The sequence below is a fragment of the Paramisgurnus dabryanus genome, chromosome 10 (assembly GCF_030506205.2).
Source record: "Paramisgurnus dabryanus chromosome 10, PD_genome_1.1, whole genome shotgun sequence".
Classification (NCBI taxonomy): Eukaryota; Metazoa; Chordata; class Actinopteri; order Cypriniformes; family Cobitidae; genus Paramisgurnus; species Paramisgurnus dabryanus.
The window spans coordinates 1675312-1688960 of record NC_133346.1 but is presented as its reverse complement, the minus strand read 5'-3'; the positions used below and the strand labels follow the sequence as shown (position 1 = coordinate 1688960).

Genomic DNA, 13649 nt, shown 5'->3' with positions numbered 1-13649 from the left:
GTCACACACAGGGATCGGCTGCGTCACGTGGTACAACTTTCCGATCCTGAGTGTGTGTTTCCGAAAAAAATGTGGAGAAACAAAAACGTTTTGAAAGTGGAAAGGTAAGTCCAAACCATCCTTAAAGTTCATCCGAAGTCTTTATGTTCTTCTACTGACGCCTCTGAACTAAGAGACATTTGTAAGGATCTGTTATTTGATGTTTTATTGTATCCACATCTGTTTGTCAGTGTTGTTGTTGTACGGTCGTTTATTTCCACCTTATCAAACATTTTGTTGTGTTTTATGACTTCATATGCCATACGTAAATGTCTGCTACGTTGCACGAGGCGCGCGTTCACTGCTCAGTGTTAAATGTTGCGATCTGTTTTAATGATTTAGTTTTGATGCTTGGTCACATTTAAACAGGAAATGTAATATGATATGAAAAATGCACAAAGTAAAGCCTACGGTAATGCAAACAGTAAACTGCAGTAAAATTCCTAAATATTAGAGTTTTTGAAAGTTAAAATAGTATATATTATATTATATAAAATAGCATACTACAGTTAAGTCATTATCGTTAATAAAACTAGTATACATTAAAAATGTGTAGTAATTACTATAATATACTAGAGTATACTACAGATAACTATATATTATATTCATATTATACTCAGTTATGTCTTGTGGGATGCAAAAAGTATGTGTGTATTTATTTACATGCTGCTTTAAAGAATGCAAGGGTAGATTTTTATGTCCAAAACCAGGTATCATGTAAAAATGACACACAAAAATATCATAGTACATGACCAAGATACAGTACCACATTCAATATCCATGTTTCTATGATATTACAATGTCATAAATCATAACACTGCCATGGTAGTTTTTGTAACAGGGTGCAGGGGAGCGCAAAGTGCACAAAGTAAGGCTTTTTGGCTTTGGCTTCATCATTCAAAAAATATTTGTTAGATAAAAAAAAAATTTACACAATCAACACACACATCTCTGCTACAAATGTCACTTAAAGTTTGTTTGTGTGACATACCGTTATCATACAATTACACCGAAAGTGACAGGAGAGCAAATGTGACAACTAACCCCATAGGTTGGGTTCATTGTATCAAACAAAGAAGGTTTGTTGTTACACCTGCTAGAAAATTTTGTTTAAACACAAATAATTCAATCAAATTCTGTTTATATACTAAAGGTGAATATTGTTTATATATCTGCCTATAATAGATAGATATCCATCATTCTTCATCTTACCATCCTTGTATGCAGCAATGAATATAAATTATTTAAAAAATCATAATAGTGAGTTATTTCCCCTGATTTTGTATTAACAGTTATCATTTTGATAAATAGTATTTACATTGTTTTCATTTCATTATCATTGTATACCTGAGGCTTCCTTAAACACTGTGTGACAACTAATGCCGTTGTGTAAACATTTTTATAATCCCAGCAAACCGTTACTAGGAGTTGCTGACATGTTTCAAAATGCTGTTATGTTTTAGGTAACAAAACAGTGATTAAAATAATATAAGGTTGGATTTGGTGACTTACACACCCAACTTAGAAATGGAAAAAAACATAAGATGAAGAAATTTACTTGTATGCTTCCAAAACATTCTTTGTTGAATACCTTAACCAAAACACAAAAGATCTTCTGACCAAAAGCACAAATTACTTGTCCCTGTAGAAATATGTAAAGTAGCCTTGTTACAAATTAAAGGATTAGTCCATTTTCTTGAAAAAAAATCCAGATAATTTACTCACCACCATGTCATCCAAAATGTTGTCTTTCTTTGTTAAGTCGAGAAGAAATTGTTTTTTAAGGGAAAACAGTCAATTTTTCTCATTTTAATGGACCCCAACACGTAACACATTTAATGCTGTTTAAACTTGCAGTTTAAACTGAGTTTCAAAGGACTTTAAATGAACCCAAACGAGGCATATGGGTCTTATCTAGCGAAACGAATAAAAATAAAAATATGCATTTTTAAACCACAACTTCCGTCTATCTCCAGTCCTGTGACGCGCCAGCGCGACCTCACGCAATACGTCATGACGTCAAGAGGTCACTGATGACGAATGCGAAACTACGCCCCAGTGTTTATAAATGTGGAGAAAGAGGACCGTTCTGACGTTGTTGTTTGTGGAATGATACTCATTCATGTCTTTGTGTCAGTTTATTGTTTAAAATGGTCGGCAAATGTGCGTTTCATATATGTAACACGTGACCTTTCCACGTCATTACGCAATTGCGTGAGGTCGCGCTGGCGCGTCACAGCCAGAGGAAGACGAGAAGTTGTGGTTTAAAGGTGCATATTTTATTTTTATTGCCAAAACTGACAAATGGTTTCACTAGATAAGACCCTTATGCCTCGTTTGAGATCGTTTAGAGTCCTTTGAAACTGCAATTTTTAACTGCATTAAAACTGTGAAGTGTTGGGGTCCATTTAAGTCCATTAAATGAGAAAAATCCTGCAATGTTTTCCTCAAAAAACATAATTTCTTCTTGACTGAACAAAGAAAAACATCAACATTGTGGATGACATGGTGGTGAGTAAATTATCTGGATTTTTTTAAGAAAATGGACTAATAACCCTGCGTTGGTTTGTGCCCCGCTCACCCCTACATGTCTTGTCAAACATAATCTGACTGTGAATTGCTTTTATTAAATTGCATTATTTGTGTTTGTTGTTTTTCAGGCAGCTTAATTTATCTACTGTATAGCAAATGACGTTTACTCCACTGAACTCAAGACCAATGTAAGTCTTGCTCAGTGCCTGCGTGTGAAAGGTATTCAATAAACACATTTGTTTGTTTCTCTTGTTGTTTGATATTTGTTGTTTTATTCTCTTGTTGTCCTGTTAGGTAAACTATGAATAAGGAAGAACATTGAAGATTGTTTTTCTTGTTTTATTCCGTTGAGTTGTTAATATCATTCGTTTGATTACCCAATCAGACATCTAGCACAGGCATGTTTGTTTCTGTCCTCCGTGGTTCTCTTGGTTCAATTTGTGTCAAAAATGTTTGGGTTGCGGTCGTCTCCCCTGTGGGTTTAGAGTTCACACCATTAATTCTGGGTTTAGGTCATAGGGTTGGACCAACTGATCTGAGAAGCACCAGTGTCATAAAGATCCTTATAGATCAAACATTTATTATACGGCCCTGTGGAATACTTGATTGTGATTGGTCAGTTGTGACCGCTGTGTTTATCCTACATAGCTGTGCTAGTTTCATGTCTCTTATGGCATTCCACTCTCTCCTTTCTCTCACGTTAAATAATTTAAACTCAAATCAATATTTTATGTCCATGTATTTATTCAGTGGCTAGCCGTGTAATAAGTAGGTAATTTATGGTTAATCAGTCAGTAACACCTGACCACTGCACATTATTTGTGCCTTTGAGACACTGTTGCTTCTTAAGATGCTGAATGTTGTAGTGATTATTTGTGATAGAGGTCTTATATTTTCTGTGGAGAAGGGTACGTCTTGCTTTATCTCTTTCTGGCATCTTTTCACTTCTGTAGAAGGTCATTTCCTATGTCATAAGTTGAAAGTTATCAATTATAAAGTTTATATTATTTAGAAATTATACTAGTTAGTGTCACATTATATAGTATATTTCCTAGCTCACAATGGATGCCTGGATTAATGCTCTGGATCAGTGGTTCTCAACTAGTTTTATTTCTGGACAGATCTTACAATAAACATCAACTTTTGACCCAACACTATACTTAAAGAGTAAAAAAACTTGCATCAATTTGTCAGCATTTCCTCATTGCAAGTGAACACTTATTAAAGCGATAGTTATCCAAAAACGAAAACAACTTGAGGGTGAGTAAATAATGACAGAATTTTATTTTTTGGGTTAACTATCACTTTAACTCTTTCCCACCAACATTTAAAAAAAGGTTGCCAGCCAGCGCCAACTTTTTCTTATGATTTTCACAAAAGTTTAATGCCTTCCAGAAATGTTCTTCTTTAAATATATAAACATACAATATATCAAATAAGAGCGGACCCTCTGCTTTAAAAAACAAAACAAACCCGTTTTATCCAATCTTCATTTGTTCTCTTTTTATTCCGTCGCAAATATTCAGTAGGTTTCTTCAAAAATACAAAACTTTGAGCAAAAAGCTAAGATAATTGCATTTTGTTAGAGATCAGATTCAGAATAATGATCAAAACATACAGACTTTTTACTGTTTTTGGATCAGTGGACGCTTCAGTGTTTTATAAGTTGGGTAAGAGCGACACCCAGTGGATAATGGTGGAAATATGGATTGCCGTAAAAACTCATAATTGACGAGATAACTCATCAATAGCGGGGAAAGAGTTAAATATAGTGATCATTTTGCTATCGTAACCTTATTAGATCGTGATCAGACTAGTTGAGAACTACAGGTCTCCAAGAGCTAAAACCAATTTGTGAATCTTTCTTGTTTCTTTTCTTATACCTCTAAACTTAATGTTTCCCTAGGGATAATTGCATCTTCTGCAGGGGACTTGGCTGGACGTGGTGTCCAGAAAATGCCTCACAACGGTGATGTGCCCAACGGCTCGCTCCCGAGTCTTCACAGCTTGGATTATCAGAGAACACCTGAATTGTCTTTTCGCTCCGAACATTTCCCACCTCCTCCCCTGCCGGACCAACCACCTGTGGGGCCCGAGTTTGACCCCAGCGGAAGTGAAGACAACGACGATTCGGCCATCGACATCAAACCTGTCCATCGGTTCATCCCAGACTCATGGAAGAACATCTTCAGGTCCAGCAGTGGAAGCAGCAAGTTAAAATCCATGTTTGGGTCAAGCAACAAGAACTCCACCACTGAGGGCGTTCCCTGCACTCCCCCGCCGATTCCCGGCTCGTACCGCGATCCGTACGGGGGATCCGGGGGCAGTTATAACTCCCGCAAAGAGCATGAAGCCATTCTGTTAGGCGACCCGTTGGAATCGGTGGACGGCCGTACCGTACACACAGCTTTGACTTACGCTGAACAAGTCGAGGAGTACAACCAGCGCTACGCTTATATGAAGTCTTGGGCAGGACTTTTGCGCATTCTAGGTTGTGTGGAGCTGCTTCTGGGGGCAGCGATTTTCGCCTGCGTTTGCGCTTCCATTCACAAAGACAATGAGTGGTATAACACTTTCGGATACTCACAGCCTGGTGGAGCATACGGCGGAGGTTCTTACGGAGGTTACGGGGGAGGTTACGGAGGAGGGTACGGTAATGCCTACTACACTGGACCCAAGACGCCATTCATTCTTGTGATTACAGGCCTGGCGTGGATAGTGACTGTTATCTTGCTAGTCCTTGGCATGACCATGTACTACCGAATGATTCTGTTGGATTCAACCTGGTGGCCTTTAACCGAATTCTTCATAAACCTGGCCCTTGCGGTCCTGCTCTTGGCTGCCGGTTGTGTCTATGTAAATGACACCTTACGAGGCGGCCTTTGCTACTATCCCTATTTCAATAACGGCATAAACGGTGTGTTCTGCCGCACCGAAGCCGCACAGACGGCTGCCATCATCTTCCTCTTTTTTACCATGATTGTGTACTTGGTTGGAGCCATAGTGTGTCTGAAACTGTGGCGACACGAGGCAGCTCGGAGACTTAAAGAACGCCACGGGCAGGAGGTGAGACTGATAAATGAATTTTTCATTGCCCGTGTCTAGATTTTTTCTAAATGAATAAACTGTAGTTATAACATCTACGGAATCTTCTCCACGTTTTTTGCAGATGCTGCCAAGAGATTCTCCTCCAGCAGTGCCCTTGGCAAGTGTTTCACCTCTGTCCATTTCATTTTGTTCCATAATGCATTGCTGCTCTTTAATTTCTCAATTAAATCAAATCCCTCAATAAAGTTACTCACCAATGTTACCCAACCAGTGCACTTGTCTGAGGTCACATTATTGATGCATTTAATCCAGTTGCCTTTTGACAGAGTTGGTAACCATAACCAAGTCACAGGGTCTTAACAAAAGGACAATTTTTAGTATAGACATAACACAGAATATGTGACCAAGTCCGAGTGTGATTACAATCATTGATTTTAATCTCGGACATGATCAATATAATAGAGATACCAAGGTTATATTTTTCACAGAATGTTCTTTACAGTATGTAGGATGATTTTATGTTGAATACAGTAATCACAAAAACTTGGTTTTCGCTGATATTGTAGCACTTATTTTGTGTCACTCTTTACTGTGGTAGGCTGTTGATGGACCAAGGGAGTTGATTTCTGTCTCAGCGCCTGTACAGCATGCGTCCATGGCCGCCCCCGCCATCTCCAAGCCCAAAATTGTGAAAGGACACATTCCAGCTGGACACGCTCCCAAACCTGTGATCATGCCTGACTACATTGCGTACGTACACGTTTCACAATCGTGGGTTTTAGAAAAATAAACAGTAATTATTTTGTTGGTGTACTTTTAACTTTTTGTTGATTAATCTCATTGTTGTTTTTTATTTAGTAAATATCCAACCATCCGCACCGATGACCAGCGAGATCAGTATAAAGCCGTCTTTAATGACCAGTATTCTGAGTATAAAGAGCTTCATGTGGAGGTTCAAGCGATACTAAAGAAGTTTGATGAAATGGATGTGATGATGCGTAGTTTACCTCAGAACCCCACAAGTCAGATGGTATGTTACTGTTTATACCAGGGGTGGCGAATGTCGGTCCTGGAGAGTTTAGCTCCAGCTCTAATTAAACACACCTGAACAGGTAATCAAGGTCTAAAGAGTTACTAGAAACATTCAGACAGGTGAGGTTTAATCAGAGTTGGAGCTTAAAACTGCAGGGCTGCGGCTCTCCAGGACCGACGTTCGCCACCCCTGGTTTATACTTTACATTCAATCTTTATTTCTAATACCCTGTATGTCATTCAAATGGTAAAACACACTGAGCAGATATTTAAGATTTAGAAATTAAACTATTTGGGGTGATTTTTCGGACAGGGCTAGTCCCAGAATAAAATGCATGTTTGAGCTGCCTTAATTTTAAAACATCTTGCACTGACATATTTTAAAGGGGTCATATAATAGTTTTTTAAGATGTAAAATAAGTCTTTGATGTCCCCAGAGTAGGTATGTGAAGTTTTAGCTCAAATAACCATATAGATAATTTATTATAGCATGCTAAAATTGCCACTTAGGTGTGAGCATAATGTGCTGTTTTTGGGTGTATTTTAAAATGCAAATGAGCTAATGACATGCAAACATTTATCGCCATAATGGGAATTTGTTGAAATGAAAACTCAATTGTGCTGTCGATTATTCTCTCTGGCAGTGCCGTGGTTGTATAGTGCAGATTAAGGGGCATTATTATTGTAATAATGCCGCGTTCCAGGCAACCTGTAACCCGTGTTTTTTCAACCTTCTACCTGTGAAAGTGCACTGGAACGGCAGTCAAACCTGTGACTTCCCACCCGTGAACTCGTACTAGATCGATGTACTCCAAGTTCCGAGTCGTAAGTCGTTGTTTTTGAATTCGTGATTTACGGGCTCAAAAACCTGCATGGAATGCAGCATCAAGCGCAAGTGATTTAAATGTTAAGTCAATGTAAAGATGCGTTGACGCGCGTCTGGAGGTCTTGCGGCGCGATTGAGCCGTTTAGCGCAGCGCGGTAGACATGGTTCCGCCTTACTTGCGTATCTAGTTTGCGCCAATTAACCGTTGCTGCAGAAAATGCACGAGTTGAAAAATCTGAACTTTGGTAGAAAAACGCGTCGCGTTAACCAATCAGGAGCTTGCTCTAGTAGTGACGTGAATACAGGAAGCGAGCAGAGTCGCAGAAGCCTCTCCCATGATGCGAATTTCCACGTGAATGTCTCGAATGACGGCTTTCATGCGCGGATGAAGCGAGTAAACTCAAAATGTTTAAGCTAGAGGTCTTCTCGGGTCCAAAGAAATGTACCCGACCCGAAATGACCCGAATCACTTCATACCCGAACCCGACGTGCATAAATAAAAACATTTTTGAAAGAAAGACCCGACCTGAGACAAACCCGAGAAAATTAGACCCGAGTCCGACCCGAACTAGTGATTTTTTTTTTAACCCGACTGGAACCGAATGTAAACGGCACTGACGTGTGTGCATTCTGCAGACCCACGGGCAGCAGTCAGACAGAAAGACACTCCGGTGGCCTTGCAACCAATTTGGCGAGCTGCTCCATTCGTTTTACTTTGTTATCTGACGACGACACCAATGTAACCGCTAAAATGTACATTTATAATTGACTGACATGTTTGTCTCAACGAAAATGAACCTTCCGACAACCACACAATGTCGCAAGCGCTCTTGGCAAACAGATAGGTTTGAAAAGGACATTGACGCACACAGGCGAGAGAGTTCGGGTCTTCTCGGGTCCGTTCAGAAAAAACACATTCATTTTTAAATTACCCGAGACCCGATGCCGCTATTATTGTACCCGACCCGTGTCCGAGGCACATGTGAAACTTTTAGACCCGAACCCGATCGGGTCTCGGGTCGGACCTCGGGTTTTCGGATCTAAGTGGACCCGTGAAGACCTCTAATTCAAGCGTCCAACTACGCCAAATAGCGCGAAAAGCGCGTTTTTGCAGCCTCTACCGCGTCTGGTATGAACCCACAGTAAGACAAAACAGCCAAAATCTGGATGAACTATTTTTTCACATGCTTGCAGAGAATGATTTACCAAAACTAAGTTACTGGGTTGTTATTTTTCACGTTTTCTAGGTTGATTATAGCACTTAAACATAGAAAAAGTCTGTACATTTTTTTAATGCTATGACCCCTTTAACACATATCAGTGCCGTTGTTTTGCCTCAAACACACATCACTAATGTTTTTTGTATGGTATGTTTGTAAAAACTACTTAAATGTCCTAAAAAAAACTAATCCTGGATTAATCTAAACCTTGTCTGCGAAACTGCCCCCTTAAGTAATAACTATTTGTAGTATTTAATTATTTCTCAAATTGAAAAGTGATGCTTCTATTGGACTATTGTTTTAATGTAAGAAAACAAAAATGTCTCTCAATGTCTCCCATAGGAGCGTGATCGCGTTAACAAGATTCTTCAGGAGTACCAAAGGAAAAAGCTGGTAAGTGCTTTACTTTTGCTTAATCTGCCCCAAGATTTATTAAATAGTTGGCGTTGTTTTTAGTGGTGCACATTATGATCTGAGAGATGATATCCCAGCAGCCAGTGCAGTGCTGTAATAGCATTCATACCACACAGAACCTGTATCCTGCAGAACAACACCGATGACATCACAGATTTACACTAGGTTTTTATTTAAAAAATCCACCATACCTTGTTTTTTTAAATTAAATTATTTGATAATACTTTACAGTGTGGCACTGTAAGTTCTGTTCAACCTATTTTTTACGATGTTCAATTCCACTGGACAGAATTCTGCAGTGTTTACCCCAAAATCGGAAAATGTGAAAAATTCCAAGGCCTTCCAACAGGGCTTGTTTGGGCCTGTAGGTTTTGTGTAGATCCTGCTTGAAAGATTTACAACACTGAATGCTTTAGGAATTCTGATGAGTGGAGGAAGAGAGGAGATTGTTTAGGAAGGAGGGGGTGGAGTTTGTTTTCCTTACTAAAGCTATTGTGTCTTTTAAAGGGAGGAAATAGCTATCCACCAGATCCTCAGCTGATTCTCTGTAAAAACACTTAGGGAGTGACAGACACATTTAAATATAGGAATACATTTCTAAATTATCATTTCTAAATCTCTGTATGTACAGAATACAGGCGTCCCAAGACTATAAACAAGTAACAGTTTAGCTTGTTTGGTGTAATATTTGTGAAATGTATGCCTCAGACTTGTTTATGTTAAACTTTCCCTTCTAAAGGATCCTTCATTTCTGGAGAAGAAAGAGAGATGTGAATACCTGAAAAACAAACTTTCCCACATCAAGCAGAGAATTCACGAATATGACAAAGTGATGGGCTGGAATGATGGCTACGGCTGAAACGGACAGCGCTGGATTTTTACTGGAAAAAATCGTTAATTTCACACCGGGACACTGAACGTGATCATCAATAAACCTTCAGAGCCACAGTCGTGTGGATGGTATTGCATATATTAGAAACACTATTGACATGAGGTGCATATGCTACTATTAAACTCTCTCTGATCTTCTTTACTGAATAAAAACAACGTCTTCATGTTTAATTTCGTAATGAATTGCCTGATGTTTAAAGAAATGCTGTGTGATTCTGAGCTCAACATGTGTATTTATGCAAATGCTTCAGTTTCTGTTTACTACAAATATTTTTTATTGACTCGTTTGATATATTTTATGCAAATGCACTGTGTTTATCTACAAATGTATTGTTTTTTAAATGAAATTATAGCTGTATAATAATATCTGAACAACCACTTAACTAATTTTAAATGCACATCTTGTGCTGTGCATGCATTTTGAATATGTGATTTAAACACTGAGATTTTATGCAAATGCTGTTAAGAGTGAAAAGTCCGAACATTTCATGCAAATGTGTTTATATTGACTCATTTTTTAATAAAAAGGTACTTTATTATGAAAACATGCTTTGTTTGTTTATATTTCAGACTCAATGTCAATGCTTTAAGTTCAATAAAGTAAAAATACATTACGATTAGTAATGCAAATCTAAATAATATGACGATTTGCAATTTTCTAAATATTTAAGAACTCGTGTAGTGATAGATAAAAACATTTATAGGTATTTTTTCTGTAAAAGTACAATTTATAATTTTTAAAGACTAAAAAAATCTGTAAAGCTGCTTCACTATACATTAGAAATATAAGTTGAGTTAAGAGAGAAAAGTTATGAGGGCATAAACTTAGTGAGCTGCTTATAAAAAATGTCAGATTAAAATACGGCTCTCTATTTTTTTCTGCGTTTGAGTTTACATGGGATCCATTAAATGCGCCACTGCGCAGATCGATCAGTGTATGACATCATGATTCCGCGAGAGCACGGCTGTTGATTCGCTCTCGCGATAATTTAATATCATACGCCTGTCGGTCTGCGGGGGCGCCGTTTCTATCTGAAGGCTGCAACCTCCGAAGGTCGCATGTGCAGGCTGCATACGTCATTCAGTTTGGTGTATTTCAGTTAACTAAGCATTACATTCGCATATTACAACGATTTACGATTAACTAAGAATAATAGTCAACTTTATAATTGTTAATATTCTAAAATAAGACCGTCTTGATGACGTACGCAGTCTACAAATGCGACCAGCCATCGCATTGAGAAACAGGCGAAGTGCGCGTATGTGTGGGCGCGCGCGCGCGCTCGTGTGTGAGTGGGAGGTGGTTAGTTAGTTAAACGGCAGGTTGTTTGTCTCACCTGATTGAGGAGTGAAACACCCGGAACATTACAGCGCGCGAACGCCCTTACAAACAGGTAAGACTGAAACTCTGATATAACTTTAATTTATGTTTTATATTGCATTACTTTAACTCTGTTAAAGACTTACTGATCTAAAGAACTAACTAATCAAGTAATTACTGAGATTTAATCCAGCTAATAAACAAACCAACCAACCACTGTCTTTACTGTCAAGTGTTTCGTTTTATTTAAATCGGGAATTATTTGTTTCTCGTTTATTGTGTATTTCTCTTAAATATTAAAACGTATTACATTTTATACTGTGATTTGCGCACTAATAATAGTTATTTTAAAGACTTCTCTGTGTAATGAATAAAACAATGCGTCATTTAATTCGTTTAAAATATTTTTAACGTAAAGCACATGATACTATTTATTTTTATGCTCATATGTATTTACTCAGTCTTTTGTCTTTCATGAAGAATGTCTTCGGGACCGAAAGGAAGTCCACCGCCCTATGATTTTGAGCAGGGTGATAATGGATAGTAAGTATCGAGTTTCTCTTTGCCTTGTGTTAAATAAGCAGAAGAAATGAAAAAAATCTCACTAACGATGTTCACACTGACTGAAACCTCTAAACAACTTCTTTAAAGAGTGTCAGACATCTCTTAACAGACTAATAAAAGAAAAGAAACTGAAACATGTAACCTTGTTTACTGATCATTTGGCCAACACCTCAGTTATCAACAAAATGATTGATTGTATATCATTGTGAATGTGTTTCTTAACTCTCTGCATCTTTCTGTCTCCAGTAATGTTGTACCCGAGCCTGCGTACTCGTACTACCCCGACGATGAGTTCCAGCACTTCTATCGCTGGACGTCTCCACCGGGCATCATCAAAATCATGTGTGTCCTGTCTGTGATCTGCTGCGTGGGCATCTTCGTATGCGTAGCATCGACTCTGGCCTGGGATACGGATGCTGGAGTGGCTGGATTTGGAACTTATGGAAGCAGCTATGGAGGAGGAGGAGGGTATGGAGCTGGGTATGGAGGTGGTTCTTATGGAGGTGGCTTTGGAGGAACTGGCTACGGAATGGGAAGTTACGGAGGAGGTTTCGGTTACGGTATCCTCGGCTCTCAGAACGACCCCAGGCAGGGAAAGGGATTTATGATCGCCATGGCAATCATGTCCTTCATTGCCCTCCTCATCATCTTCATCATGATCATCTCGCACCATAGGTCAACCACGGGCAGGAAGTTCTACTTGATTGTTATAATTGTTAGCGCCATTATGGGTTTCCTCATGTTTATTGCCACGATAGTCTATCTGGTCACGGTTTACCCGATGGCCCAGACGACCGGCTCGGTACAGTTTAACCAGGTCTATGCAATGTGTGCTGCTTACCAGCAGCCTCAGATGTCCGGTATGTTTGTCAACCAGTATCTGTATCATTACTGCGTCGTGGATCCTCAGGAGGTGAGCAAGATTTTTCTTCTCATTCTTTTTTGTTTACGATATGAAGAATATAAATTTGTGTTCTGAACTGACCGTTCTCTCTCTCTCTATCTCTCAGGCCATCGCTTTAGTTTTGGGGTTTATAGTGACCGCAGCTCTTATCATCATCATGGTCTTCGCCATCAAAACCCGTATGCGGATCAATTCTCATGGCAAAGACAACATACTGTGGCGTCGTGTGAAGGAGATTGAAGATCCCAACTCTCCTCCGGATGTGGAAGATTGGGTGAGCAAAATATGTTGGTTTATTTTTTCATAGCTAAGACAACTTCAGTTTTGTCTTGAAATCCTTTAAAGGGCCCATGTCACAGGACTTTTTTAAGATGTCAAATACATCTTTGGTGTCCCCAGAGCACATGTGTGAAGTTTTAGCTCAAAATACCATATAAATAATTTATTATAGCATGTTAAAATTGCCACTTTGTAGGTGTGTGCAAAAATGTGCCGTTTTGGGTGTGTCCTCTAAAATGCACATGTGCAGATCAAGTGCAAACACTGATCACAATGATGGTGGTTTGTTGAAATTGAAACTCAATTGTTCTGTGAATTATTTTCTCTCTGCACTAAATGGCAGTGCTGTGGTTGGATTAAGGGGTTGGATTATTATAATAAGAGCTCCTTATGACATCATAAGGAGAGCCAAATTTCAACGACCTATTTTTCATGTGCTTGTAGAGAATGGTTTACCAAAACTAAGTTACTGGGTTGATCTTTTTCAAATTTTCTAGGTTGATAGCATCACTAGGGACCCAATCATAGCACTTAAACATGGAAAAAGTCAGATTTTCATGTCATGGCCCCTTCAAGAAA

At 38.8% G+C, this 13649-nt stretch overlaps 2 protein-coding genes across 5 annotated transcripts in view; both read left to right on the top strand.

The window, feature by feature from the left end:
• Positions 1–10541, top strand: marveld2a (MARVEL domain containing 2a). Of its 3 annotated transcripts, XM_065263923.2 has the most exons (9): positions 19–104; positions 2700–2759; positions 2866–2969; positions 4478–5637; positions 5741–5776; positions 6218–6369; positions 6478–6649; positions 9040–9090; positions 9851–10541. In XM_065263923.2, exons 4-9 carry the CDS (start codon positions 4528–4530, stop codon positions 9968–9970), a joined length of 1641 nt encoding a protein of 546 aa, XP_065119995.1. In that variant the 5' UTR covers positions 19–104; positions 2700–2759; positions 2866–2969; positions 4478–4527; the 3' UTR covers positions 9971–10541. The 3 variants fall into 3 exon arrangements, with proteins under 3 accessions (XP_065119988.1, XP_065120004.1, XP_065119995.1); XM_065263916.1 differs by lacking the exon at positions 2866–2969 and having other exon boundaries at positions 1–104; positions 2700–2790; XM_065263932.2 differs by lacking the exon at positions 2866–2969 and having other exon boundaries at positions 15–104.
• A 759-nt stretch (positions 10542–11300) lies between these two features.
• oclna (occludin a) overlaps positions 11301–13649 on the top strand; it is an 8764-nt gene continuing 6415 nt past the window's right edge. Inside the window, exons 1-4 of one of the 2 annotated variants that reach the window (XM_065263943.1) lie at positions 11301–11396; positions 11804–11866; positions 12134–12800; positions 12898–13065. In XM_065263943.1, the coding sequence (XP_065120015.1) occupies positions 11805–11866; positions 12134–12800; positions 12898–13065 (897 nt within the window). In that variant the 5' untranslated portion in view covers positions 11301–11396; position 11804. Of the gene's footprint in view, positions 11397–11784; positions 11867–12133; positions 12801–12897; positions 13066–13649 lie in introns of both variants that reach the window. The other variant, XM_065263952.2, reaches the window with a different exon arrangement.